At 41.9% G+C, this 25,343-nt stretch overlaps 1 protein-coding gene across 2 annotated transcripts in view; it reads left to right on the top strand.

Moving 5' to 3' along the window:
- CCDC25 (coiled-coil domain containing 25) overlaps positions 1–21,453 on the top strand; it is a 40,510-nt gene extending 19,057 nt beyond the window's left edge. For both annotated transcript variants that reach the window (XM_030312667.1, XM_030312666.1), the window contains 5 exons: positions 1,519–1,594; positions 5,154–5,257; positions 5,704–5,906; positions 13,447–13,492; positions 18,145–21,453. In XM_030312667.1, the coding sequence (XP_030168527.1) occupies positions 1,519–1,594; positions 5,154–5,257; positions 5,704–5,906; positions 13,447–13,492; positions 18,145–18,174 (459 nt within the window). In that variant the 3' untranslated portion in view covers positions 18,175–21,453. The remainder of the gene's footprint in view (positions 1–1,518; positions 1,595–5,153; positions 5,258–5,703; positions 5,907–13,446; positions 13,493–18,144) is intronic.
- Positions 21,454–25,343: the final 3,890 nt, after the last annotated feature.

The following is a 25,343-nucleotide window of genomic DNA, read 5'->3' as shown; positions in this document are numbered from 1 at the left end:
TTTTTGAAAACCCATAGAAGAGTCTCTAATCTCATTAACATGGATGGCACAAAGCCCACAGTTACATTCTGACGTTTACATATTGAGGGCACCTCACACTCTCCACAGAGTTTACTCTGACTTTACTCATAATGCTAAGCTGAGTGATTTTTTTTTTTAAGTCTGCTCATATTAGAAGTAGCAAAACAGGAAGATGAGGTTGCTTTAGGAATACTGACAGACACAGGTATTAAGAAGGGCTATCAGGATGTAGCCTGACATCAAGGACCAAGAAAGTACGTTTCCACGAGAATTTCTTAAGCACCCTACTCTGGGCTCAGTTGCTACAACATGGCTTTAGCCCTGGGTTCATGTCTCACCTCTGTCCTGTCACTTACTAGATTTAGGGGACCTTGGCCCAGTTACTTAACCTTGCTAAGCTTCGTTTCTTCATTGCTAAAGTGAAGGTAAACTATTTCACATGGCTATTTACTTAGTGCCTGGCACGTGGGTACTTAAAACATGGTAGCTGTTTTGTTTTTTAATTACTCATTTTGATTTATTTACTGTAGGCTCAGTCTGCTTCTGTGTATTTTAGAAGTCCCTGAAGGCATCATATTATAACCTGGTGTAATGTTTGATATTCTTAATAATGACATTGTGTTATCAAGATGTGAAATTCAGAATCCTTTATTTTAGTGGTCAGAGAATTGCACAGGCTGAGATAGGTCATTAAAGTAATGGCAAACTTAAATCACTTATTTTTTGGTCACAATTTATGTATTTGAGAGATCCCCATTTTCAAACAAAAACAAATTTAGAAACATGATGGTATAAATTAATCTCAAGTATTTAGTAGGAAGAACATTTCGTTCCCATACAGAAGTGCTTCTTTAATCCTATGCCTGGTTGGAGCCAGTACTGAGGTGATTCCATTGCTCTTGTCTCTGAAGTATTTTTGTTGTTTTGGGATGGCTTTGCTTATTCAGCTTTGACTTTGTTACATTATCTGTACAGAAAATGAGTCAATATTATTTTTCCCTTAGGGTGGATGGTTGTATCTAACACACTAAGAGCTGAGTTTCTAATTAAGGCTGATAGATGACCTACCAGATGTTTGACAGCCAAAACTATGAGGTGTCTCTTTGTGAGCAGGGTCATAAGGACCTCAGCAAAGAAGACTTCCACTTATCAAAAATAGGGCACCATTTCCCTACACGGTTTCTAGAAGTAAGAATGAAGAGAAGAAAGTAACAAGAAAGAGGGGAAAGTTACTCAGGCATAATTATAGTTAATATTGTGGTGGGGGGTTTTCAATACCCTTTTTCCTCACTTCTTAAGTGTTAGTATTTTCTGTATTACTTGTACTGCCTTCTCTCAAACATTCCCATAATAGACTTCATTTTTCAGTGTTCTGAAATATAGTGAAGAGTCTCTGCTTTTAATAAAATTGTGCTTCGTAAGGCACTAAAACCCTGTAAGTGCTCCAGTATCGATCAGTTACAAGGTAGTCGACCATCTGGTTTATTTTTGTTTCAGGGGGAAAAGATAGAAGACATCCCAAAGGAAGTCTTGATGGACTGTGCCCATCTCGTGAAGGCCAACAGCATTCAAGGTCAGTTTTCCTAGAGGTGTTTTCAGAATTAACACCGATTTCTGTGTCTGAAGTAGAATACTTTCAGAGAATATGTCGGGGACTTTGGCTGGAGTCAAAGGAATAATATGTAGTATGCCTTTCCCCTGTTTTGTCCTTTCAAGTGGCAGTTCTGCTACCTATCAGAGAACTAAAAACCCATCTCCCCACCCCTCTAATGACGGTGGCCCTTTCTTGGCTCTTTCTACCCTGTCTTCCTTCCTTTGACTAGAAAGTTGTCTAGACCTGCCTACCCTTGAGGTTATGTAGAAAGGCTTTCAGAAATGAGGTTAATGGCTAAGCAAGAGATGTGTCTCGTGGTTTTATTTTTAATGTTGTGTGATGTCTTTATTTCTGTCATTTGTCCTTAGATTCTAGAGCTCAAGTCTCTACATCCCTGTTTCCTACTTTTTCTTTCTCTCCTCCTCCTAAATACTTCTTTCTCCCTGCAAATTGTGAAGGTATCGAGTCTGTTGATCTTTTTATCTCCCAGAGAATCTTACTTGGTTGGTCTGGGGTGATCCAGGAGTATCCATATTTTTACAGTGCTCTCCGGGAGATTATAATGTGCAGAGAGGGTTGAGAACAATTGCTCTAAGTGTTTTAGGTAAGGCCTGAAATTCTGGGCTTGGTGCTTCTTTGTTTCTACTGTCAGTAGTAGATTTAATCTGTCAGTAGTCAGTATAGGTCAAGAAGGACAACTTTTGGGGAGGAAATGAGAGTTAAAAAGGGGAGCCAGGAAGGAGATGGTATGCTGCTAAGAATGATTAAGCTAGTTAGGAGGTTGGATTTTGGTGTGTAGGACATAGACCTAGGTAGAGTAGAGGTAAGTTTGGTTTGATGTGAGGGTCAGAGGTGATCCAGAGGGTTGGAAAGAAAGCTGGTTTGGGTGGAGGATAAGTGCACAGGGCAGACTGAGAGCAGGTACCAGGGGTCGGTGATTACAGGACAGGAGCTGACCCTTGTACCCCTTCTCCATCGCTTAGACTGCGTTCCCTAAATCTAACTTGGGCAGCTTTAATGAGTCAGATACCTAGCCAAAGAAAGTAGAAGGCTGGTCTTGTAGAGCCACTGACTTTCAGCCCCGTAAATCATTAAGTTGCAGTTAGTTTTAGGACATTCCATTTTTATGAGTGGGACAGGGTTTCTTAAGATTTCCAGTTAAGAGCTTCTTTTATTAAAGTAAAAATAATAAAGTTAAAACAATCATTATTCTCTGTGTGTTGCAACCTCTTTCACATGTTCTTGTCCCCTTTCCATGCCCCTGGCTAGCAGATGTAACTTTATTAAAGGATCTTTGGACTCTTTATTCTGGGCCCAGTCTCTTGATTCGTAATCTCTTTATAGTTTACCAGTTCTAGAGAAAACAGAAGAGAATACTGCCTTACTTTGCTCTGCTCTTTGGCCTTCCACAGTGAGAGCTCACTTAGCAAAATAAGGAGCCAAGCCCAGGAACTTCACTCGTGAGTCCCCAGCAGAGGATGCCAAGGAGTGAAGAAGGGGTTCTCCTGCAGGGTTTGCTAGGGATACTCCATTCCCGTTGCGGTGCAGTTGAAATATTTTCCCCCCCTGCTTGACCTCAGAACCGAGGGTGTTGGGTTAATCTTGTTTGTCATCATAGAATCTGGTCAGCCAGTTTATTCATTTTAGAATCTTTTGCTAGATTAAACTTTCTAAAAGCTTCGACACTCCCTGTGACACACCTCGCCTTATCTGTACAATTGAGTCCAGACTTGTTAAGCTGGAAGTGAAGCATCTCTGATCTGACGGCAGGCTTTGTTTCCCTTCAAATTATTTCACACTCCAGCCAAAGCACGTATTTGCTGTTTTCCTACCTTATGCCTTTGCTTATGTTGTCTCCTTTGCCCTCATTTTTGTCTTCCTTGTCAATCATCCCATGTCTAACGCCAAACTAAGGTTCAAGGTCCACCCAGTAGTTGTAGTAATGGTAGTAGAGTTACCGTTGAATGTTAATTACATGTCTGGCACTGTGCTAAGAACATTACAAATTAATTCATTTATCAACCCTACTGAGTTATGCATATTATTTTCATCTGTAGATGAGGGAGCTGAGCTTCAGGGAATTAAGGAACCTGCCCAAGGTCTCAGAGCTCTGAAGTGTGGCAGTAGCTGCATTGAAGTCAGACAGTGTCTTTGAAGTCTTCTGTCTTAACCACTAGACTGTATTAACCTCTCCCGTGGAGCCTTTCCTTTCTTCCAGTGTGGGTGACCACTGCCCTTTCTGAGCTACTTCAGCATTCTACCTATACCTTTCCAATATCATTTGATAAGTTCTGTTTTTCATCATAGTTATTTATGTACTTATCTGCCTTCCTTCAGTTTTGGAAGGCAAGACCCATTGTCTGATCCATATTGGATCTCCCCTAGCACCATGCACATGGAGATTTTTTTAAATCTTAATTTTGAAAAAAAAATTTCAAACCTACAGGAAAGTTACAAGAAAAATATAACTCTTGTATACCCTGTAGTTAGATTCAACAATTTTTCTGTATGTATTTGCTTTCTCTCTATAATGCTCTAATTATTAGGTTTTTGGTTTCTTTTTTTTTTTTTAGCTGAACCATTTGGAGGAAAATTATAGATCTTATAACCCTTCAGCATGTCCTAAGAGCAATGACATTGTTTTAAGTGACTGTATTACTGTGAGCAAATTTCAGGAAATTTAACATGGATAGAATACTGTTATTTGATACACAGCCCACATGTAAGTTTTTCCAGTTCTCCCACTATGGTCCCTTTATGGCATTTTTTTTTTTTTTTCTGATGCAGGATTATGTGTTATAATTCCTCACCATGTCTCTAGTCTCTTTTTATCTAAAGGCACTACTTTGTCTTTCAAGACATTGACACCTTGAGTGGAGACCAGTTGTAGACTATCTTCTGATTTGGGTTGGTCTGATTCTTCCACTTGAGCAAGAGTGCATGCATTGCACTCTTCCAAAGCATCTGTGCTTTTATTACTTTGATATGTTTTCTTTGGTAACAGAGTTGCCACTGCTAAAAGAAATTAAAAAAAACAAAACAAAAAACACCTCTACTGAACCAGTCCAGTTTCCTCATGTTTCACATGGGATTCTGGGAGCTGTGGGGACTTTCCCTGAGTGACATAGCTGATCATGGTGGTGCAGGTCCCTTAAATCCCAGACCTTGGCCTTTTGCTTTATCTTGCTGTTTAGCCTTTATTGGATCAAGGACTCCTTTGAGGAAACCTATTCGATCCTTTTCGCTGTAAAAAAAAAAAAAAAAAAAAAATGCATATCATAAACTTTGCATCCAATATTAGGGAGTCTCAGAAGTCCCTGCTTTCCTTCCTAATACTTTTGCTTGAATTGTGTTGTTCACCTTTGCCATTTGCCATTTGTGGGTGGGTTTAAAAAAAAAAAAGCGTTCTGTGGTTTGAATCACTCGATGGCTATTTATGCAAAGCCTTTTCCTCTGTTGGATTTTGGTAATTTGCCAGTGGATGAGGGCAAATTTCTTAGTGTCCTGCCCGCATGTTGAAGACAGTCTCTCTCGGCAGGCTGCAAGATGAACAATGTGAATGTGGTGTATACACCGTGGTCTAACCTGAAGAAAACAGCTGACATGGATGTGGGACAGATAGGCTTTCACAGGCAGAAGGATGTAAGTGTTGTTTGCCACCACAGGACACGGAGTGGAGTCCTGGTCTTTTCTGTCTAACACTTTCATTGTCAAAGGCTCAGCATGATGTATGTTTTCTAAGTCCCTCTCAGCTGCATTGCTCAGCCCCTAGACAGCGACTCCTTTGTTCTGGAGGGGAAAACGTATGATTAAGATTTCAGTTTTGGGGGTGCCTGGGTGGCTCCATCAGTTAAGTATCCAACTTTGACTCAGGTCACAATCTTGCAGTTCGTGGGTTCAAGCCCCATGTTGGATTCTGTGATGACAGCTCAGAGCCTGGAGCCTGCTTCAGAATCTGACTCCCTCTCTCTCTGCCCATCCCCCGCTCACCCTCTGTCTCCTCTCTCAAAAAAATGAATAAATGTTAAAAAAAATAAAAAATTAAAAAAAAAAAAAAGATTTCAGTTTTGTTCCCCCCTTTCTCAAAGGTGAAAATTGTGACAGTGGAGAAGAAAGTGAATGAGATCCTGAACCGATTAGAAAAGACCAGAATGGAGCGGTTTCCAGATCTAGCGGCAGAGAAGGAATGCAGAGACCGAGAAGAGAGGAATGAGAAAAAAGCCCAAATTCAGGAAATGAAAAGGAGAGAGAAGGAAGAGATGAAGAAGAAGCGAGAAATGGACGAACTTAGGTATGTCTGAGCTACGGTATTGGTGTTGACCTTGGAGATTCCTCACTGCTGATTTTCACCAGGGACCAACCTGAAGGAAGTATATACTGGTGGAGAGAGGGACATAGGACAAGCTCAGGGCCTTAAACAGCTTAGAAAAAGGTAGTTATGCGGATGCGTTGGTCAAATGACATGCTTTTATAGGGGCAGGATATGAGAGCATGTGAAATAAAGTAGCTGGTTTTATTCTTAGATAAACTATCATAGGTTATCTTTAGAGTTTGGTTTGTAAGCATCTTCAGGAGAAGAAAATATGCTATATTAACGGATTAACATCAATTAGTATGATATTTGAATAAGGTTGTCTTAGCTCCAAAGACCAGTGCCTAAAATCTGTTTTTAGAACCGTTTTTGTTAATATTTTGAAAGTTTGAAGTAATTAATGTCATGAGGCCTATCGCAAAACACTCCATTTTAAAATAGTAAACAGGAGGGGGGCCTGGCTGGCTCAGTCAGTAGAGTGTGTGACTCTCTCTTAGGATTGTGAGTTCAGTCTTCACGTTGAGCATGGAACCTACTTAAAAAAATAAAAATTTTTAAAAATAAGTGAAATGAAAACATAAGACCAAGGGGGAGAGGAAGGAAAAAAAAAAAAGGGAGGGAGCCAAACCATAAGAGACTCCTAAAAACTGAGAATAAACTGAGGGTTGATGGGTGCTGGGAAGGAGGGGAAGGTGGGTGATGGACACTGAGGAGGGCACCTATTGGGATGAGCACTGGGTATTGTATGGAAACCAATTTGACAATAAATTTCATATTAAAAAAATAGGAAAAAAAAGATATATGACAGTATGAATAAAAAGGCTGGTGGTTGATAAATCAAAAAAATTTTTTTAAATAAAAATAAGTAAAATGATAAATCATAGTTAAAATACAATTTGGGTCCTGAAATACTAGTGTATAAAAATACTGACTGTATTAGTTTTCTGTGGCTACTGTAACACATTATCACAAATTTAGTGTCTTCAAACAACATAGATTTATTATCTTACAGTTCCACCTATCCATACATTAGAAGTCCAACATGGTTCTCACTGGGCTAAAAGGAAGGTGTTACCAGGGCTGTGTTCCTTCCTGGAACTCTAGGGGAGAATCTGTTTCCTCTTCCAGCTCCTAGAGGCCATCCACATTCCTTGGCTTGTGGCGCCTTCCTCCATCGTCAAAACTGGCAATCTGGCATCTCTTACACCCTCCTTCCAAAGTCACAGCCCCCTCTTTGACCTTCTCTGCTTTTGAGGACCAGGGTGATGACATTGGGCCCACCCAGACAATCCACAACCTCTCCAATATGAGATCCTTAACCCAACCACATCTGCAAAGTCCCTTTCGCCAGATGAAGTTACATATTTGCAGGTTCTGGATATTGGGATGTAGACATCTTTGAGTAGGATCATTATTCTCCCTACCACTGGGTATGTTGTGCTATACCTGAGGAGGCTGTTAGGTTTTCTTTGTCGAAGAAGGAATCTAGTCCTGCAACTTCTACTTACAGAATTTCTAGATTTTCCCACATTTTTCCATAGATATCATTTGTGTAAATGTAACAAAAAGAAATTGGGAAAGATGTATTGCTGTGCCTTTGGAAATGGCATAGGATCAAAATGAGCTGTCTTGCCACATGCTGACTTGATTTCCGTAGAATACACTGGATTATTAGAAAGATTGTTGGGTCAGAATGCAGGTATTATGATCAAGTACTGGTATTAGTTATCTGCATGCATGTATTCCTGTTGGGGGTTCTGCTAAAACAGGATAAGTGGCCTCATTTAAAATATAATATTCAAATGGAGAACTCCAGAAGTGTTATCTTGAGTTATAATCTGCTAACATGAGATAAACAAATGCACAGATTTCTTTTGACCTAGATTGTGAGTCTGCTTTGTGTTGTGAGTGAAAGAAAAATTATCAACTTGATCAGTGCAGTAAAATGTGTGTAATTTTGAGCAGTGTGGGATTGAGAGTAGCTTACTCATTTTTGTTTTTAGTGTGGAGTGGAGGAAAGATCGAAAACATGCCTTCTTGTGCCCTTTACAAACCTAACAATTTTCTTTAGAAACCTAATATGTTAGGCATAATAATATCACTTAATGTACTTGAAAACTTAATAAGAGGGGCACCTGGATGGCTCACTTGAGTGTCCAATTCTTGGTTTCAGCTCTGATCATGATTCCAGGGTGGTGGGATCAAGCCCTATGTCTGGCTCCATGCTAAGCGTGGAGCCTGCTTAAGATCCTCTCTCCCTCCCTCCCTCTCTCTCTCCCCCTCTCCCTCTCTCCCTCTCTCTCCCTCTCTCCCTCTCTCTCTCCCTCTCCCTCTTTCTCCCTGTCTCTCCCTCTCTCCCTCTCCATCTCTCTCTCTCTCTGCCCTGCTTGTACACACACATTCTCTCTAAAATAAAAAAAAATAATAGTTTTTTTAAAAACCTTAAAAACTTAAGAATACCTAACATTTTTGGACACTTGTCATCTTCCAAACACTGTACTGGGTTTAGCTGCGTGATCTCATTTAATCCTAGCAATAGCCATGTAAGTCAAATATTGTTATTGGTGTTTTCTAGAAGAGCAAACTGAACCTAAAAAGCAGGTAAGTAACTCACCCAAAGTCACATAACTAATCTGATTCTCAAGTTCGTACACAATATTACCACACTTTTCTGCCTCGTTCAGTCTATTCAGTATTAAAGTAAAATTTTACTATAAATCAAGCAACTTATGGCAATTTATCTTAAAATACATTACATTTTTGTTTCAAATTAAGCTGTGTACTAGTAAAATTTAGGGAATTTTGTATGTTTGATTTTACTAGTTTAAATTAAAACACAATTGTTCATATCTCAAATTTTCTTTTATTGTTTCAACAACACAAAACCTTTAAATAAGCTGAGGGGGGAAATTCTCATTGTTATTGAATGAAATTTTTGCTTCAAGAGCAAATTTAATCAGTCCCATTTTCTTTCTTTTTTTAAAAATGTTAATTTATTTGAGAGAGAGCACACGTGTGAGCAGGGGAGGGGCAGAGAGAGAGTGAAAGAGAGAGAATCCCCACAGAGCAGATGTGGGGCTTGATCCCACCAACCATGGGATCATGACCTGAGCCAAAATCAAGAGTTCGACGCTTAACCAACTGAGCCACCCAGGTGCTCCTAATCAGTCCTATTTTCTAAGCTGTCCCTAGTCACTTGTATTTTTTCCATTTGTTTTCTCAGACACAAATTTTTATCCTCTTATCACTCTGGTAACATATATATCAAAAGGAAAATGTAAGTGGAATAGATGGAAAAATCACTTTTCTGTTCCATGTTTTTCTACTTCGTCCCTACCGCTTTCTTTTTAATACACTTTCACGGATCTCAGGAAACCAAAAGACCCCACGTTTTTGGCGTTCATTTCTGTGAAACCGACGCCACAAAACTGACTTGCTTTCACAAGCTGACGAAGGTAGCAGGACGAGGGGCAGAGCTGCGGGGCTGGGGACCGATGCGGTGACCTAGCACGTGTTGGCTTGGCAGGCTCACCGCTGCCGTCTGGGTGCCGTGTTCCGCAGCTTTGGCGAGATCCCAGCAGCGAGCTCCGCGCTTCTGAGCTGTTTTAGAATCTTTTCTCACATCCGTAGGGCTTCGTACGTCACTTTAATTTTGGTCTTTGACTCTTCCACCTGAGAGGTCAAATGCTGTGCCTACAGAAGCCTCTCATTCCAAAGTCTTTCTCTTGGCTTTCTGACAGCAAAAATTTTATTATTAAGTTTCACCAGCAGTTGGTTCTTTTATTTGGAACATCTGGTAGGGAATGTCCACTTTAGTTGCTCTGATTGCTTAAGAAATTGACTTTTGAATCTGCAGGGGATTCTACAGAGAAGCCAGGAAGCTATTCTTATCTTGGAAGCTATCCCCAGTGCTTCCAGATGGTTTCAGTGAAGAAACACTCAACAGCCTCACATCCACAGATCTCCAGCTTCCTTCCAATTCTGAAACCATTATTTAGACTCTGGTCTCCTTTACCCTCTCAGCTTTTTGAACAAGAATGGCAATGGAAAAAAGTGGATCAAATTGCCATTGCGTTGTCCCAAGTTCTTTGAGCTCTAGGCAGGATCTTATCCATCAGCCTTCAGCTCAGCAGTGAACAAGGCAAAGCCTACCACACAGAAGGCACTGACTTCCCTTTCAGAGGCACAACAGTAGCCCCTGGAGACAACTCCATCTTGTTCTTGTAGATGGAGCCCTTTACTCCTTGTCCTCAGTGTGCAGAAATTGTAATGATCTGGTAATGTACATAAGTCTCTATAAAGACCATCCTCTCAGGTAGGTTTTAGAAATATTTGGGTTGTTGGGAGGGTAGTATATTAACACCCTCTGTTAACCATTTTGTAAAAATTCCCCTTCCTTAGACTTTGTGTGTTAATTCTCACTTACCACCTTACTCGTTAGCTCCTTAGACAGTTTTTGTAGCTCACACATGTCCTGTCAGGCTAGGATCTAATGGGGTTCTGGTTTAGAGATTCTTTGCATAGAGTTAGGTGTAGGGAGGAATCCTCACATGTTATTTTCTTTCCATGACTGCTACCTTATAAGCCATACATAGAGTAAGAGAAAATAACAGGAGAGACTCCACACAGGTTTTCAAAGTAGTTGGAGTCTTAGAAGTGACCTTGGCTTGAAGAGTGAGAGAAGGAGAACAGCTTCTACTCGGTCTACCTTTGGTTTTAGTGAGCAGGCATTTGGAGAAAACCTTTAAGCAGGTTACCTGGGAGTCTCCCAGTAGACACCATCATTTATTGGCATATACTAGGGAAGAGTATCCATGGCTGTCTTCAGTGTATCCAGCAGTGTGGTTTCATCTCCATAGCTGAACTTGTTGTCACATCCAAGTAAAAGCTTACCTACTCCATTTCAGTCTTGTGTTCACTTCTTTGGCCTTTGTGGTAGTGTGAAAAACACTATTAACATCAAGACCAGGTTCCACCATGTGGATATTGAAGCCAGAAGAAGTAAATAATGGAGAAATGTAGCTAACAGAGGGTAAGTGAGTAACAAATCAGAAAAGAAAAAGATAGGGACTATGGCTACCTGAGATAGAGATTTTTCAAAATTGGGAGACTAGAAGGTTGAAATTTGAACCCAAGTATGATAAACGTTTATGTTTTGGAAATCTTGCTTTGCTGACCAGATTGGGAAGGGAACCAGGTAGGTGTGGCGAGGCCAGCTAGCAAGCTCGTGCAGTCGTCCACACGACAGATGTTGGTAGCTTGAAATAGGGTGGTGATGTGGAGGTGGAGAGAAGTGGACCAGGGAGAAGTAACTTTGTAGATAAAATCACAAGATTTGAAGATAGTTCAGATTGAGGGTGTGGGAGGCAGAGAAAAAGAATGGCTCCTGGGTTTCTGGTCTATGAAATGGAATGGATAGTGATACAGTTCTTTGAGCTAGGGAGTCCTGGAAAAGAACCAAACTTTTTGGTAGTGGGGTGACCATGAGTTGCACAGGGACATATGAATCTGAAAATACCTTTGAGGTACCCAAAAAAGTGTCAGATAGGCCATTGGATGGGTGGGAGGGAGCTCGGAGGAGGGGCCCTCAGACCCATTGGTTCTGGAACCTGGCTTGTGAGTACTCGTCATTTTAACCTCCACAGGTGGTTTAACAGTGCAGCCATGATTGAGATTTCCTGCCCTACCCACTCTTTTCTCGGCATGCCTTTCATGTAGTGTATGGATCTCACCTATTTATTTCTTCCAGACACCACTTTGTCTGATATCCTTCACCTGATCTGTCTCCAGTTATCTCCCAGATGGTTGTCTCTAACTGTGACATTTCTTCTCTCCAGTTCTCAGTTTTCAGTTTCTACAGTTCACATCTACTTGGATATCTCTCAGCTGTGGCGTTACTTTCTTCAAATTGCCCAAGCTAGAAACCTTGATGTCATCCTTGATTCTCTGAGCTTTATCCCTTCTTACCAGGACAGCTGCTAACAGCATGGACTCGTGTCCTCAGGTGGGGACGTTGCAGCAGCCTGGAGCATGACGGCAAGAGTGTGAGCTCAGGAGTCTGATGTGGGTGCAAAAGCCTGCTTCTCCACTAGTTGGTTAGCTGGGAGACTTTGGACAGCTTCCTTAACTTCCCTGACTCTGCCTCCTGTATGTTCATTTTTTTTTTTTCATTTCAAATTTTTAAATTCCAGTTAACATGTAGTGTAATTTGGGTTTCAGGAGTAGAATTTAGTGATTCATCCCTTAAATACAATACCCAGGGTTCATCACAAGTGCCGTCTTTAGTACCCATCACCCATTTAGCCCATCCCTCACCCACCTCCTTCCAGCAACCCTCAGTTTGTTCTCCATATTTAATCATCTCTCGTGGTTTGTTTCCTTCTCTCTTTTTTTTACCCCCTTTCCATATGTTCATTTGTTTTGTTTCTTAAATTCCACATGAGTGAAATCATAGGGTATTCAGTAGGCACGGTACTATCAATTGCCTTATAAGGTGATTGGGGTTAGCAGTAATTTTTGAAGCATATAACGCAGATTCTAGCAAATAAAGAATACTTGGTAAATGGTAAATACTGTTATTATTAACTAATCTTGTCTTTATTTCCCTTCTCCCTCTCTTCTGTCTACTACAGATTACCCTTTTTAAAACACTGGTATTATGTGGTCTCACTTTCCTTTGTCTCTTTGTGTATTTTTAATTGAACTTTTTGTATAGCTATGGCTTGAATAGGCCTTATCTCCCTTCCTAGTAAGCTCTTTGGGGGCAAGGCTTTGGCTTATTCATCATTTTCTGTTTTCTTCCTGTCCTGTCCTCCACCCAGGCTTAGCATAGGGCTTTATACATCACAGATATTTACTAAATGCTTGTTGAATCTCTTATGTCTCTTCTCTACTCCCGTCTTATATTGTGGTTTCTTGCTGTTCACATTGTGTTAACTCACTCAATTAGGACAACATAATTGGGCCCTACACATCCAGCCTAATTCCCTACTTGGCCTTCAGACTCCACTTGAATTGGTTTGAAATGTCATTATAAACACCAACTCTTTGTCTTTGCCCCTACCATTCTCTGCGTCTGCCTCCCTCCCTGATCCCACATATTTATTAGGCTCCCTTTGGGTTCTGCCTCATCTGAGGAGAGGGCCCCAGCAGCCCTGCCCACGCTGATGCATTTCCGCTTGAATTCCTGTAGCATCTGCGACCTGGGCAGTATGCCCCGACTAGGAATCCGATCTGCTCTTGGCTGTAGATGGATTTCCTCATCTGAATAATGCCACCTACCTCCCAGTCATTGTGGAGATGACATGAGTCTGAGGAAGCACTTTGTAAACTATAAAGCACTGGGCACATCTTATTTACTGTTCAGAGATCTCTGCCTCTTTTCTGTTGCACTCTCCTTGAGGGCAGTGGTTATATTTTCTTCCAAAAAGACCCTCAACAGTGCTGGATGCATGATAGATGTTCATGAAATACTTGTTGGCTGGATAACCTGATTGCAAATGTGTGTTTCTTCTTCTAGGAGCTATTCGTCGCTAATGAAAGTTGAGAATATGTCTTCAAATCAGGTATGTTCAAGTTATTTGCTCTAATGTTGTGCCTTAAAATAATTAAGAGTTTTTAATAATTGAGTTACTAGCCAATACCGACTCGTGTGTTGCTGATGGCTTGACATGATTCGGTAACCATCGTACACTCAAGTGGATTCTATGAGGCATCGCCCCTCCTTCCCTGTGGACTCGCTCATGTGTTTTTAAAGTAGGTCACCTCATGGAAAGAGATTGTTGTACGTTGTTGTGAAGTGTGGTCTGATAGTACTTCCTAAGATAAAAAGCAGTGATGATCCATATTACAGTACTGAAAGAATCTTCTTAGCATCAGCACCTAATTATTTTCTTAGAACTATGTCAGAGACTTCTTGTCCATGAGTACTATCTTTCCCGAATTTATTTTCCAGTGACTGGCGATAGCACAATTTAGCTATCACTTAACAGTCTGCAGGAGATTAAAACTGGGTGGATATATTTGCTATATTGCGTATTTTATAGTGTAGTTTACAAATACAGTTTACCCTTGAACAATATGGGGTTAGGTACCCCAACCCCTTACGCGGTTGAAAATCTGCATATAACTTTTGACTCTCCCAGAACTTAACTACTGGTAGCCTACTATTGACCACAAGCTTTACCCGTAACATAAACAGTCAATTTAACACATGCCCCCCCTTTTTTTTAGTTTATTTATTTTTGAGAGAGAGAGAAAGAGGGAGCATGAGTGAGCAAGGGAGGGGCAGAGAGAGAGAGAATATCCCAAGCAGGCTCCACACTGTCAGTGCAGAGCCCGATGCGGGGCTTGAGCTCACACACCAAGAGTTCGTGACCTGAGCCGAAATCAAGAGTTGGATGCTTAACTGACTGAGCCACCCAGGCGCCCCAATTAACACATACCTTATGTTATACATATTATGTACTGTATGCATACAATAAAGGAAGCTAGAGACAAGAATATAAAATCATAAGAAAAAGTTTATACATTTACAGTGCTGTACTGTATTTATTGAAAAAGATCTGTAAAAGTGGACCTGTGTGGTTCAAAACCATGTTTTTCAAGGATCAACTATATATGCTTTAGATCTGTGTTGTGTAGGATACTAGGCACTAATTACATGTGGCTATTTAAATTTAATTAAAATTTAATTTAATTTAAAAACTCAGTTCCTCAGTCATACTAGCCACATATGGCTAGTGGTTACCATATTGGATGGTGCAGAAATAGAACATTTCCATCATCACAGAAAATACTGTTAAGCAGTATTGCTTCAGATGCTTAGAAATAATTAATAGAATGTAAGATCCCTTAAAGGTCATCTAGTCAAACCCCATATTTAGTTCATAAATTGGAATTGTTAGTAGGACTTTACACCTTGTTCATATCTGGATGTCCTTCTAAAAATGAGAACAATATTCTTATTCATGTCTCTGTGAAGAACTAAATTTATGAGGCTTCTTTGTGAGTCAGAGATGTAGCTTTGTACTTTATCCTGAAACATTCCAGGGTAGCATTATGTAATTAAATACAGCCTTGAATTTGAAGTTTAGAGCCTTAAACTGTCATTTACTAATTGGATAAGCCTAATGAAGTGATGTAACCTCTCTGAGGGAGATTTCACCAGCAGTGGAAGAGACCTGTTACTTCATGGGTCTGCACTAAAATTTAAACAAGGACATATATATGAAAGTTCTTCCTTAGTCTATGAATATAAATGGTCATTGTTATTTTTTATTTTTTATTATTTTTTGAGAGAGATACTGCATGAGCGGGGGAGGGAAGGAGGAAGAGTGAGAGAGAATCTTAAGCAGGCTTCATGCACCAGCATGGAGCCCAATATGGGGCTCTATTTCAGAATCGTGAGATCAGGACCTGAGCCAAAATCAAGAGTTGGACACTTAACCAACTGAGCCACCCAGGCACCCCAGTCATTGTTATTTCTTACTGATAGAGTCCTTAGTTGCTCTTTTCCCACACAGTATCAGGATTAATGACGATGAGATGTATTTAATTGCTTCTGGAAACTACTCTTAGATTTCTTGGAACTCTTAAAACAGCTTAATAGTCAAACAAGTCTTTAACGTACCCTAAATCTAATGTCTTTGTTTTGTGCTTATTGTTGTTTATTAAAATGTTCTGTTATTTAGAGACTACGCCAGCAGAAATCTGGCACCTATATAATGTTATGTACGACATTAGGCATTTTCATTTCCATCATTGTTGATTTTTAAAGTTTGAGCATTCTGGAATTAATACACACAGACAAATATACACACATATATCCATACACACACACACACACATGTGATCTGATCAGTGACAGATGTTAAAAGTTCCAGGATTAGCAAGTCAGATTTGTAGAACAAAGGATCACGAACTCCTCTACCTTTCCCCTTCCCTCTGTTGCTTGTTCCTCTGTCCCTGAGTTCCAGGTTTCAATCAGATTCACATTTCCAAGGAAGTTTTTGCACTGGGTATTTTTATTCTCTCTTGCAGTGGAAGGACTCTTACAGCTTTCCCCCAGACTTCAAAAGAATAGGTTTTAATTCTCCTTGTAACTTTCTGCTGTTGAGGGGATTACAGACCTTTTATGATCTAATTTGGCTGCACACTCAGCTGATTTTCAGTTAAAGCCTAGTGTTTATATAAGATAGGACTTGATTTTTTTTTTTTTCTTTTTTTGAGAGAGAGAGCACGAGCTGGGGAGAGGGCAAAGGGAAAGGGAGAGAGGAAGAGAGAATCTTAAGCAAGAACCATGCTCAGTGCAGAGCCCATTGCTGAGTTTGATCTCACAACTCGGGGATCATGACCTGAGCTGAAATCAAGAGTCAGACGCTCAGCCGACTGAGCCAGCCAGGCGCTCATAGGACTTGATTTTTAATTAAGCTCATAAAAATTTATCAGGAAAAATATTAGTCTTCCACTCTGAAGTTGGTTTTAATTTTGAGCTTTTGTTCTATTTAGAATAATTCTTTTCAATCTGTAATTTCTACCTAGCCTTTCTAAATTTGGTGCCAATAAACAGTTAACTTTCAATTCAGTTTTATTTGCTTATCACTTTATAGGTGGATGACAGGATACCTATTTTGCTACATTGAAAAACACATTGGGGCGCCTGGGTGGCTCGTTGGTTAAGTATCTGACTCTTGATTTTAGCTTAGGTCATTATCTCACGATTTGTGAGATCGAGCCCCGAGTTGGGCTCTGTGCTGGCCGCTGGCAGCATGGGGCCTGCTTGGGATTCTCTCTCTGCCCCTCCCCCACTCACACTTGCCACATGCTTGCTCTCTCTCAAAATAGATAAACTTTAAAAAAAAAAAGAAAAGAAGGAAAAACATATTGACTCTTAAAGGGAATCTTAAATGTAAAAATTGTCCAAATAAAATCTTGGTCTCAGACATATATTTAAAAGTTACTGTAATCCCCAGATACAGATCTGCAGACACACCGGAACTCTGCGGATTGACTCCCGGCCTTTATAGAGAGTGACACACTTTCATTGTCACCAACCCAGATTATCTTAGAGCATTTTTCCTCCTCAGTGTTCCAGATCTAATGCTGACCTTCGAGATAGATGGTGACTCTCTGAACATCTGTAATGCTGTGATTTCAGCGTCAGACTCTAGAGCAGTCACAGTTCTGGTTCTGGCATAGAGTACCAACAGGAGTTTTCTCTGGGTACAGTTATCTAAGACATTTTTACTGTGGCCTGGGTGCATTGTGCTAATTGAAGAAAAGCACAGAGGAAACTACTGAATGAAACTGGAGATCAAACCAGACTTCAGACCATTGTTTCCTGCCTATATCTCCTGTTTCCTTACTCATCTTTCATAAGAGCTATTAAGAAGGTGAAAAACATATACACCTGTAAGCCTGAGCCCTCTCCTCTTCTCTAACAGCTCGGGTATCAAGCAATGGGAAAGAGAAGCTGCAACAATTGATATGTTCAGGTTGAGACATTTTCAAGCGAATGTCCCAAACTTACACTATTAGTAAACGTTGGCACCCGGAGCAGTGTTCAGGGCATGCAGTAGCTCAAAGTGGAGTCTGGCACTCTTTTGTACTTGGCCTTCAGGACTCGTGTATAAGCCACACAATAAAATCAGCGCCTTTATACTACATACCATCATGTCGGGTTTTTAATCAATAACTTGGCAGGCTAACTAACTTGGTATCTAGCCTGTGGCTTCCTAATCACTTTTCCTATTTAGAAAAAAAAAAACAAAAAACATCTTGCAATAACCTTGAGGCTCAAAATAATGGAATGTAGACCAAAGAAGGGTTTGCATACTGGCAGTATCATGGGCAGAAGGTTTGAGGCAAGATCTGTTTGGATTCATATCTTGGTGTATTTGTTGAAGGAGCAATTACGTTTTCTTCCCGTCACACTTGTTACGTCCTATACGAGGTCAGTTGAGCCTTACTTCATACTTTGGAAACCGCTGGTCACTTGTCACTGTGTTATTGACAACTTAGAGAATCCAGCTCTTTTAAACAACTCCTACTTTCAGATAGAGAATTCATGAGTGAATTTAGTGATTTTACTTTTTACTTTCTGACCGCTGCAGTTACGTGTGAGGAAGCTTATTACTTAAGACTAATTGTGTACATTTTTTAAACGGAGTTATTTATTTTGAAGGCTTTCACAGTGTCCCTTTTCTCTTTCCTACAGGACGGCAATGATTCAGATGAATTCATGTAAATGGAGGAAAGGAACTTTTAAAGATGTGAATTTAGGGACAGTTGCAGACGTTTTGATTTCATCTGTGTTCTGAGTTATAAAAAAATGAGTAAAATTCTACCTTCATTCTACACAAATATTACCAACTTCAGAGTTTAAAAAAAAAAGTGTTTCCTTTTTTGCCAACAGAAAAGGATCAGATATTTATAATATATTTGGACTTGAAAATAGCATATAACTTTAGGAAAGTGAAAATATTTTTGCCGGAACATGTCTTAGTACCTCATGAAAGTTGGCTGCCCTTGTTCCTGGGATAGACTTTAGAATGAACCAGCTCTGAAAAGTATTTGTTACTGTGCTCTGTCCCTGAAAACAGATGTCTTGAAAAGCTTTTCATGTTCTTAAAATAGCTTCACTTCTGTTAAGAAGAATGTATTAGTGAGCAGTATATGCGAATGTTCCCCTCAGCCTTGATTTCCTGACTAGAAAAAAAAGCTTATGGGTTTTGATGGTGGTGGTGATATTTTCAGAAGGTTGCTGGCTTCAGTATTCCCGTTCCATTGTGTCACCTGAGTCTCTTAGCGGAGTTGTCCTCAGCTCCCAGCTTGTCCTAACTTCTCCCTTCTGCATCCTTTCTCTGAGTGAGGGCCTCCCCCCCAGGTACCATCGTACTTAGAGAAGTAGTCAGTGTTCATCAAGGTTGGGCGTGTGGCAGTGTTTACCTGAACGCCACGTAACCCAAGCCACGTGCCTGACGACTTCCAGGCTCCGGAGCCATTTCTCAGCACTGAGGGGAGAAACCGGAAGGCATGCTCTGCGTCCTTTTGAAGATGTAGGTTACCTGATTTTTGTCGTGGGATGCAGCCTAAAACAAAAAGTCCATGTTGCGGTTATGATTTTAGGAAAAAAAATTAAGCATTTCATGAGCCAGCCAAGTAATTTGTTTACCTTGAAATAATATTTATTTTGATTTGTAACCCCAGAGTTCAGATTTCTCAATTGTAGACCCAGTAACTTAATATGTAACAAGACTGCTCATCTGAACCACCTCCTCTCCAGTGTGATTCCAAATAGAAGGCCTATTTTTATTGCAGTCCCTATAGGAAGAGACAAAACAAAACCATGAAAGGGGAAGAGAATAAAGCCTGCAGGTCAGGAGGCATGCAGATTCACATTTTAACCACACCCAGAGCTCTACACGCAACTTCTTTTATTCTTCACTGTATTCTAACCCAGCAAAAATTATCTCCTCCAACAAATACTCTACCTATAATAGCACTTTGGAACTATGGGTAAAACCAAAAGACTTCAGTGTTTCTATTTATCCCAAATTGGTGTGTGGAGTTGGAAACTGGAAAATTTCTCTGAGGCATAGCTCAGCCAGATTTTTGAGAGGGGGTATGGGAAATGACTCCAGAAATTAATGATCGTGTGTGTGTGTGTGTGTGTGTGTGTGTGTGTGTGTAATAATATTCACCCTGGGGTTCTGTGATTTTAAAAATGTAATAATAAAGAATCATTTTTTATTTGGAAGGACATTGATACATGAATTCTTAGAATCTGCTCATTATCCCCATCCCCAAGCTGGTTTGGGGGATGATCTGGCTCTAAAAAAAAATACCCTCATCCATCTGAGACTCAACATGGCAGGTTCTAGAGGGGTATCTTCTTCCTCCCCCACTGTCACATGCATCTCGCACCCACACCAGATGCCCGCTGGGCCAAAGTGCATGACCTTCCCCAAACCCTCTCTGGATTGAGTGTGAGCTGATAGCGGTACCTCTTCAGTGAGCTGGCCGCCCTGCCCGGTACGGAGGCACGTCTTTCATGCTGCGGCAAACACCGAAAACGGGGACATCTTGCCTCTAGCCCCACCTGTGTCACCTCACCCTGCCACCACTTCCGAAGGACTCCTCTGTACCCCACGTCACAACGGGTGTAGGTAGGACTTTTGAAGCAGACCTGTATTTTGAGTGCAGTGTGAGAGATCCTGGGGTCCGAATTTTAAACACGTCCTAATTCTCCCCACACTGGTTTACAACGTCAAGGCCTCTCTGAATTCTCCAAGTTGGATTCCTAGCTCCCTGCCTGTGTGTGTTGGGCAGTCTTTTCCCCAGCACCCAGGATCCCAGGAAAAAACAACAACAACAAGGACATTTTCTCTTGAGGACACTGGTTCAGTGACAACAGGTCAAAATTCTGGCACTGGAGCCATCTCATTTCTTGCTATTGGCGTGTTTCCTAAACTTCCTATAGGAAAATTCCCAATCGTTACTTTTATGAGCTGTGCCCTTGATCAAATCCGTGCCTCCTGAGGGCTTCTCTTATTAACTGTCTCATTTCCCCACTCACCTGCCTGTGGGTGAGGTTCACATTATTGAATTTACTTCACAAACTGCTCTTACTCTTACAGCTAAAGAATTTGTTTCTTATCCACCTTTGTTGACCTGGGCTCACGATCTTCTGGCAAGGGAGCTCTGTCACAGTTCCTGTGCAGGAACACGTATTTGGAAACTTCCCAAAGCACGGAAGGCTTTGACATTAGCAGAATAGGCAATAAGCGTTAGCTGAGCCCCATCGGTAGCTCACGTTTATTTTGTTGTATTGTTTATGACTCTGTCTCGAAGCACGGGTTTGGTGAGCCTTTTAACTGTTCAGTGCCAAGGTTTCCCCACTCAGGAAGGAAGGCGTCAGGAGTACGCAGAGGAGTGGAGAGAATTTAGCCCTAGCCTCCAGCTCGGAGCCAGTGCTCTCCCTCCATGTTTGCATCTGAGAGGGGAAACCCTTGTTCTCATAGAACAGGTTATGGCGAAAACTGCACAGGGTAGGGAAATAGAACACTTCTCCAGTTCTTCCTAAGCTGTGATGCCCAAGCCTGCTATTTCTGTGTTTGGTTGGAAGTGTAGCCTGGTGAATAACAAATCCCATACTCAACATGAGTACAGTAAAGTCAGTGGGCAACCTTCTGATGTTAAAGTAGACTATGAAACAGTCTGTAACTTAATAAAATCAGAAGTGTAAAATGAGAAGCTTAAATTCCAAGCTGTCAGCCTTGACCCGTGTAACTCCAGCGAGTGTGACAGCTCAGAGATGAGGAAGCCACTGCCAGTGCCCAGGCAGACTCACATTCGAGTTTCACTCCGTGACAGCTCTCTGCTCGGCACACGTGGGCCCGGCACGGGGCAAGAGACTTTATGTGCGCTGTATCATTTCACGAACGAGAAGATGCCAGCTGCATAGTCATCATGTCCCAGATGAATGATATGTAAAATTCAATAAAAGCTTATAGTTTGAGTAGAACCAAGTGTGTAGGGGATTTTACTTTTCACTTTGCTCCTCCAAGCCTCAGGCTCACTGATGGGCTCTGCATGCTTATTTTAGGCCAGTAGGAACGGGGAGGTTCCTGGCTGCCTGAAATGATGCCCTTCAAACAGTTTTGTTTCTTAGTGGGAGGAAAAGAACAAACTAGGGTGAAGGGAAGATTGCCTAGGAATCCGGGAAGAGATTCCAGGAAGAGAAGTCAAAAGCCTGGAGCTCAAGGGCCATGATACTTGAGCTCTGGTGAAGTTCACGACTTGATACCCCGCCTGCCACAAATCCTAGGGGTCTGCTGAGATTTTGACCAGGACGAGGCTACAAATGTGAAGACTTGCTGGAATGATACCCTTGAGGAGTGGAGTGGTCCAGACCAGCGTTGTTGACAGCTGCACCCCTTCTGTGGCAGTGCTTATTCTGTAACTGAGTGCGTTTGCAGGCAGGTATGGGGGTAGAGGGAGCCACAGAAACATTCAAGTTTCTCTCCCAGCTGCAAAAGCATATTGGAATTCTTAAATGATTATTAGAAGACATTTGAGTTCTGTTTCTCACTGGTCGGGGCAATACCCACATCCATTTGGTTTTCACCTCCTTCACTATGAGAATTCTGGAGTTTTAAGTTTGTTTTTTTTTACTTTTTTTTAATGTTTATTTTTGGGAGAGAGCATGAGTAGGGGAAGGGCAGAGAGAGAGAATTTAGAATCCGAACGAAGCAGGCTCCAGGCTCTGAGCACAGCCCAATGTAGGGCTTGAACTCCCAGAACCGCGAGATCATGACCTGAGCCAAAGTTGGTTGCTTAACCGACTGAGCCACCCAGGCGCCCCAAGAGGTTTAAGTTTTTGAGTAAATTAACCCATATGGGAAAGATAGGTTGAAACCAGAATTTTCATACAAAAAAACGTAGAGATGAGTGCGTACCCCTGTTAGAGTCGAGGGTACACTGAAAACACAAATGCTTATCTGACACTGTGTTAACCATGGTTGATCATTAGAATCTACTGCCCTCTGTTTTTCTGCCTCACATTGATTGCTCTACTGTGTCTTTCTGATTTCATGGTATCAATTACTTGAGGAACTTTCCACCTTCATGCCCGTGACTCTAGTTCTGCCCCATGGCCAGGTGAAATAAGAAACCTCCCTGCTGTTGGCACATACTGATTGGCACTGACCTGGCATTTTCTGCTTTTGTTGATGGCCAAGGAATGGAGGCCAAGGGAAATGAAGGCTCACCCTTGAAATCTTATGTAGCTTTTACTCGTTCCCAAACCTGGTGCGTGGGTGTCAATATTTAAGGCTGGGGGCGGGGGGGAAACCAACTCTCCCAAGTCAGTATGCGTTTTCATTCCCATGTCAACCCCATCCTGTAACCACTGCAGTAAAAATACAAGACTAATGGCCTGACATTTCACATCCTGCCTAGATGAACCCTTCGCTGCCCGCACTCCTGCTGGTATTTTGGTTTCTGCCTCAGCAGTTTGCCCTGCATAGAGGAGGCTAACATTTGCTTAAGACTTCTGGGATATGCTTATGAGAATAGGATCTTTCAGGTTTTAAAGGCTGGTCTGTTATTCTTGAACCTTTTTAGCTTCTTGGCCAAATCCAGGGTCAACGGGTCAAAATTACAGACTGAAAAAGGTAAAGAGAAAAACAGTGTTAGAGGCAGTGCCCTTTATCCAGTTCAGCCTTGCCAGAATTCTCTTCCATTGTGAAGCCCTTGGCTTTGTTGTATCACTTCAAACACTGACTTTTTAATTTTATAGTTAATGTACTCCCTATCAGTGAGGCTTATATAACCTCTTTCAAAAGTAGAACTGTTTTAAGAGTCTAACCTATTTTCCCTTTATTCCTAAAACCAGTTCAAAACTCCCCTTCTCGGGGCAGCCTTCCCTGCTTGGCCTCACCTGCAGGCGTTCACTGAGACTCACCCTGGAGTGCCCAGTGGTACTCTGTTCTGGTCCCTGGAGCCACAACTAGGGGATGCCCTGACCCCATTTCCCTCGTCCCGGAAGGCAGCCTGGCCTAGAAGCTGGGCCTGGGCTTCTATTCTCACCGCCTCCAATGTCCTGTGCAACCTTGGAGGGCTCACTCAACCTCTCCGAACTCCATTTCCTCTGGAGGGGGCTCCGAGCTCCAATGTTCCTTCATCTCTGCTGTCTGGCCCATTACAGAGTAATGGAACCCGGGCCTGAACAGCATGGTCGAGGTGTACCTGGTAGGGAACAGTTCCCAGTACTGTGTCATCTCCCCGACCTCTGTCCATGGGAAAGCAGACATTCGCATTTGGGTGGCCATCCTCCTGGACTCTGAGACTCCGGACCGCCACAACTTTGACCTCTTTGCCAATGAAAGTTTGCCCAACCATGTGGGCTATGCCAAGGTGAAGATCACCCTCATCGATGAGAATGACAACCAGCCCATCTTCAGCCAGCCACCGTACAGTTTACAGAAGTCACCGTGGGGACCTCCGTGCTGACAGTCCTGCTCCGGACCTCACATGAAACTGTGCGGGCCCTGCTCTCTTTGCCTTTGCTGTGTGCTGGTCTATCCACGTCACCTCTTGAGAGGCTTCATTTCCTCATCTGCAAATGGGCATGAGACCTCCCAAGGCTGCTCTCCAGAGGTGTGAATGTTGGATGTGAAGGCATCCCTGAGCAACCCCCACCCACCGTCATCTCCCAGTCTCCCCCAAGGTGCTTCCAGAGCTCCTAGCAGGTAGTAAATTTTGTGGCCACACCTAGCACCCTGCCCCTGCCTTTTCCTGAGGTCAGCCTGGTCTTTCTACCTCCTTTGCTGCAGGAGGAGCTGAAGTTACAGCTACCTGCTTAGGAACTGTGAAATTTCCTTCTCCCTGACCTTTTCTGGGACATTATTAAAAAGTTTGATGTGGGGCGGGGGGGGGGGGGGGGAAGTCTTTGCAAAGGGGTAGAAGGTCTCAAATAGGGCTTAATTTTGGTCACAGAGAAGCCTTTACAGGTGCATGCGGTTAGAAAATGTTTCCTTTTTCAACAAGAAGGGAGAAGGCAGTACATCCATGTTCCTGCCCCTCACCCCCAAAGTGAGGTCCTGCTTGGTCCCTCTTCTGCCATGGTGAAAAGCATTATCCACCACGTTTAAAACCAGTTAACGATTGGAGATTGGTAACAGTAAAACCTTGGTGAACAGAACAATACATTGATTACCTGGACTTGTTTTCTCCTTCGTTTCTATTCAGACAACCTCTCATGCGTCAGGGATTAAAGAAAGTGCTGGAAACACAAACCCTCCCGCACTTCAGTTTGCCCACTCTTCCATGAAAGCGCCGTGAATGAACTCCACTGGAGGAGCCCCCCACCCCCAGGATCTCCTGGGATTCTGAACTGGGAAGAATGTTGACAATGTTTTCAAAAAAATATAAAAAAAATGTTTTCAGTTATATTCATTAGATATAAAAGGGCAGAGGGCACAGCTTTTTAGGGCAATGAAGCTACTCTGTGTGATCCTGTATGGTGGATACATGTCAATATCCATTTGTCCAAACCCATGGATATACATCAAGAAGGAACCCTAAGGTAAACCAGACTCTGTGTCAGAGGATGGGTCAGTGGATGTTCGTCCATGGTAACAAATGTACCCCTCTGGTGGGAATGTTGATAATGAGAGAGGCTGTGTGTGTGCATGGGGGTAGGTGATAAATGGGAAACCTCTATCTTCTGCTCAGTTGTGCAGCAAATGTAAAAGTGTTCTAAAAAACAAAGTCTACTTAAAAGAAGAAAAGGGTACAGCGGGACAAGTGTTCCCAGTTCTCCTTCCTGGAGGCAACCAGTAAAAACCACCAGTTTTTTTAATCAAAGGTAGAATTTCCCCATCTGGATTCAGCTTTAGCTGGGGGATTTCT

The sequence above is a fragment of the Lynx canadensis genome, chromosome B1 (genome assembly GCF_007474595.2).
Source record: "Lynx canadensis isolate LIC74 chromosome B1, mLynCan4.pri.v2, whole genome shotgun sequence".
Lineage (NCBI taxonomy): Eukaryota > Metazoa > Chordata > Mammalia > Carnivora > Felidae > Lynx > Lynx canadensis.
This window is presented reverse-complemented; position numbering and strand designations above follow the sequence as displayed.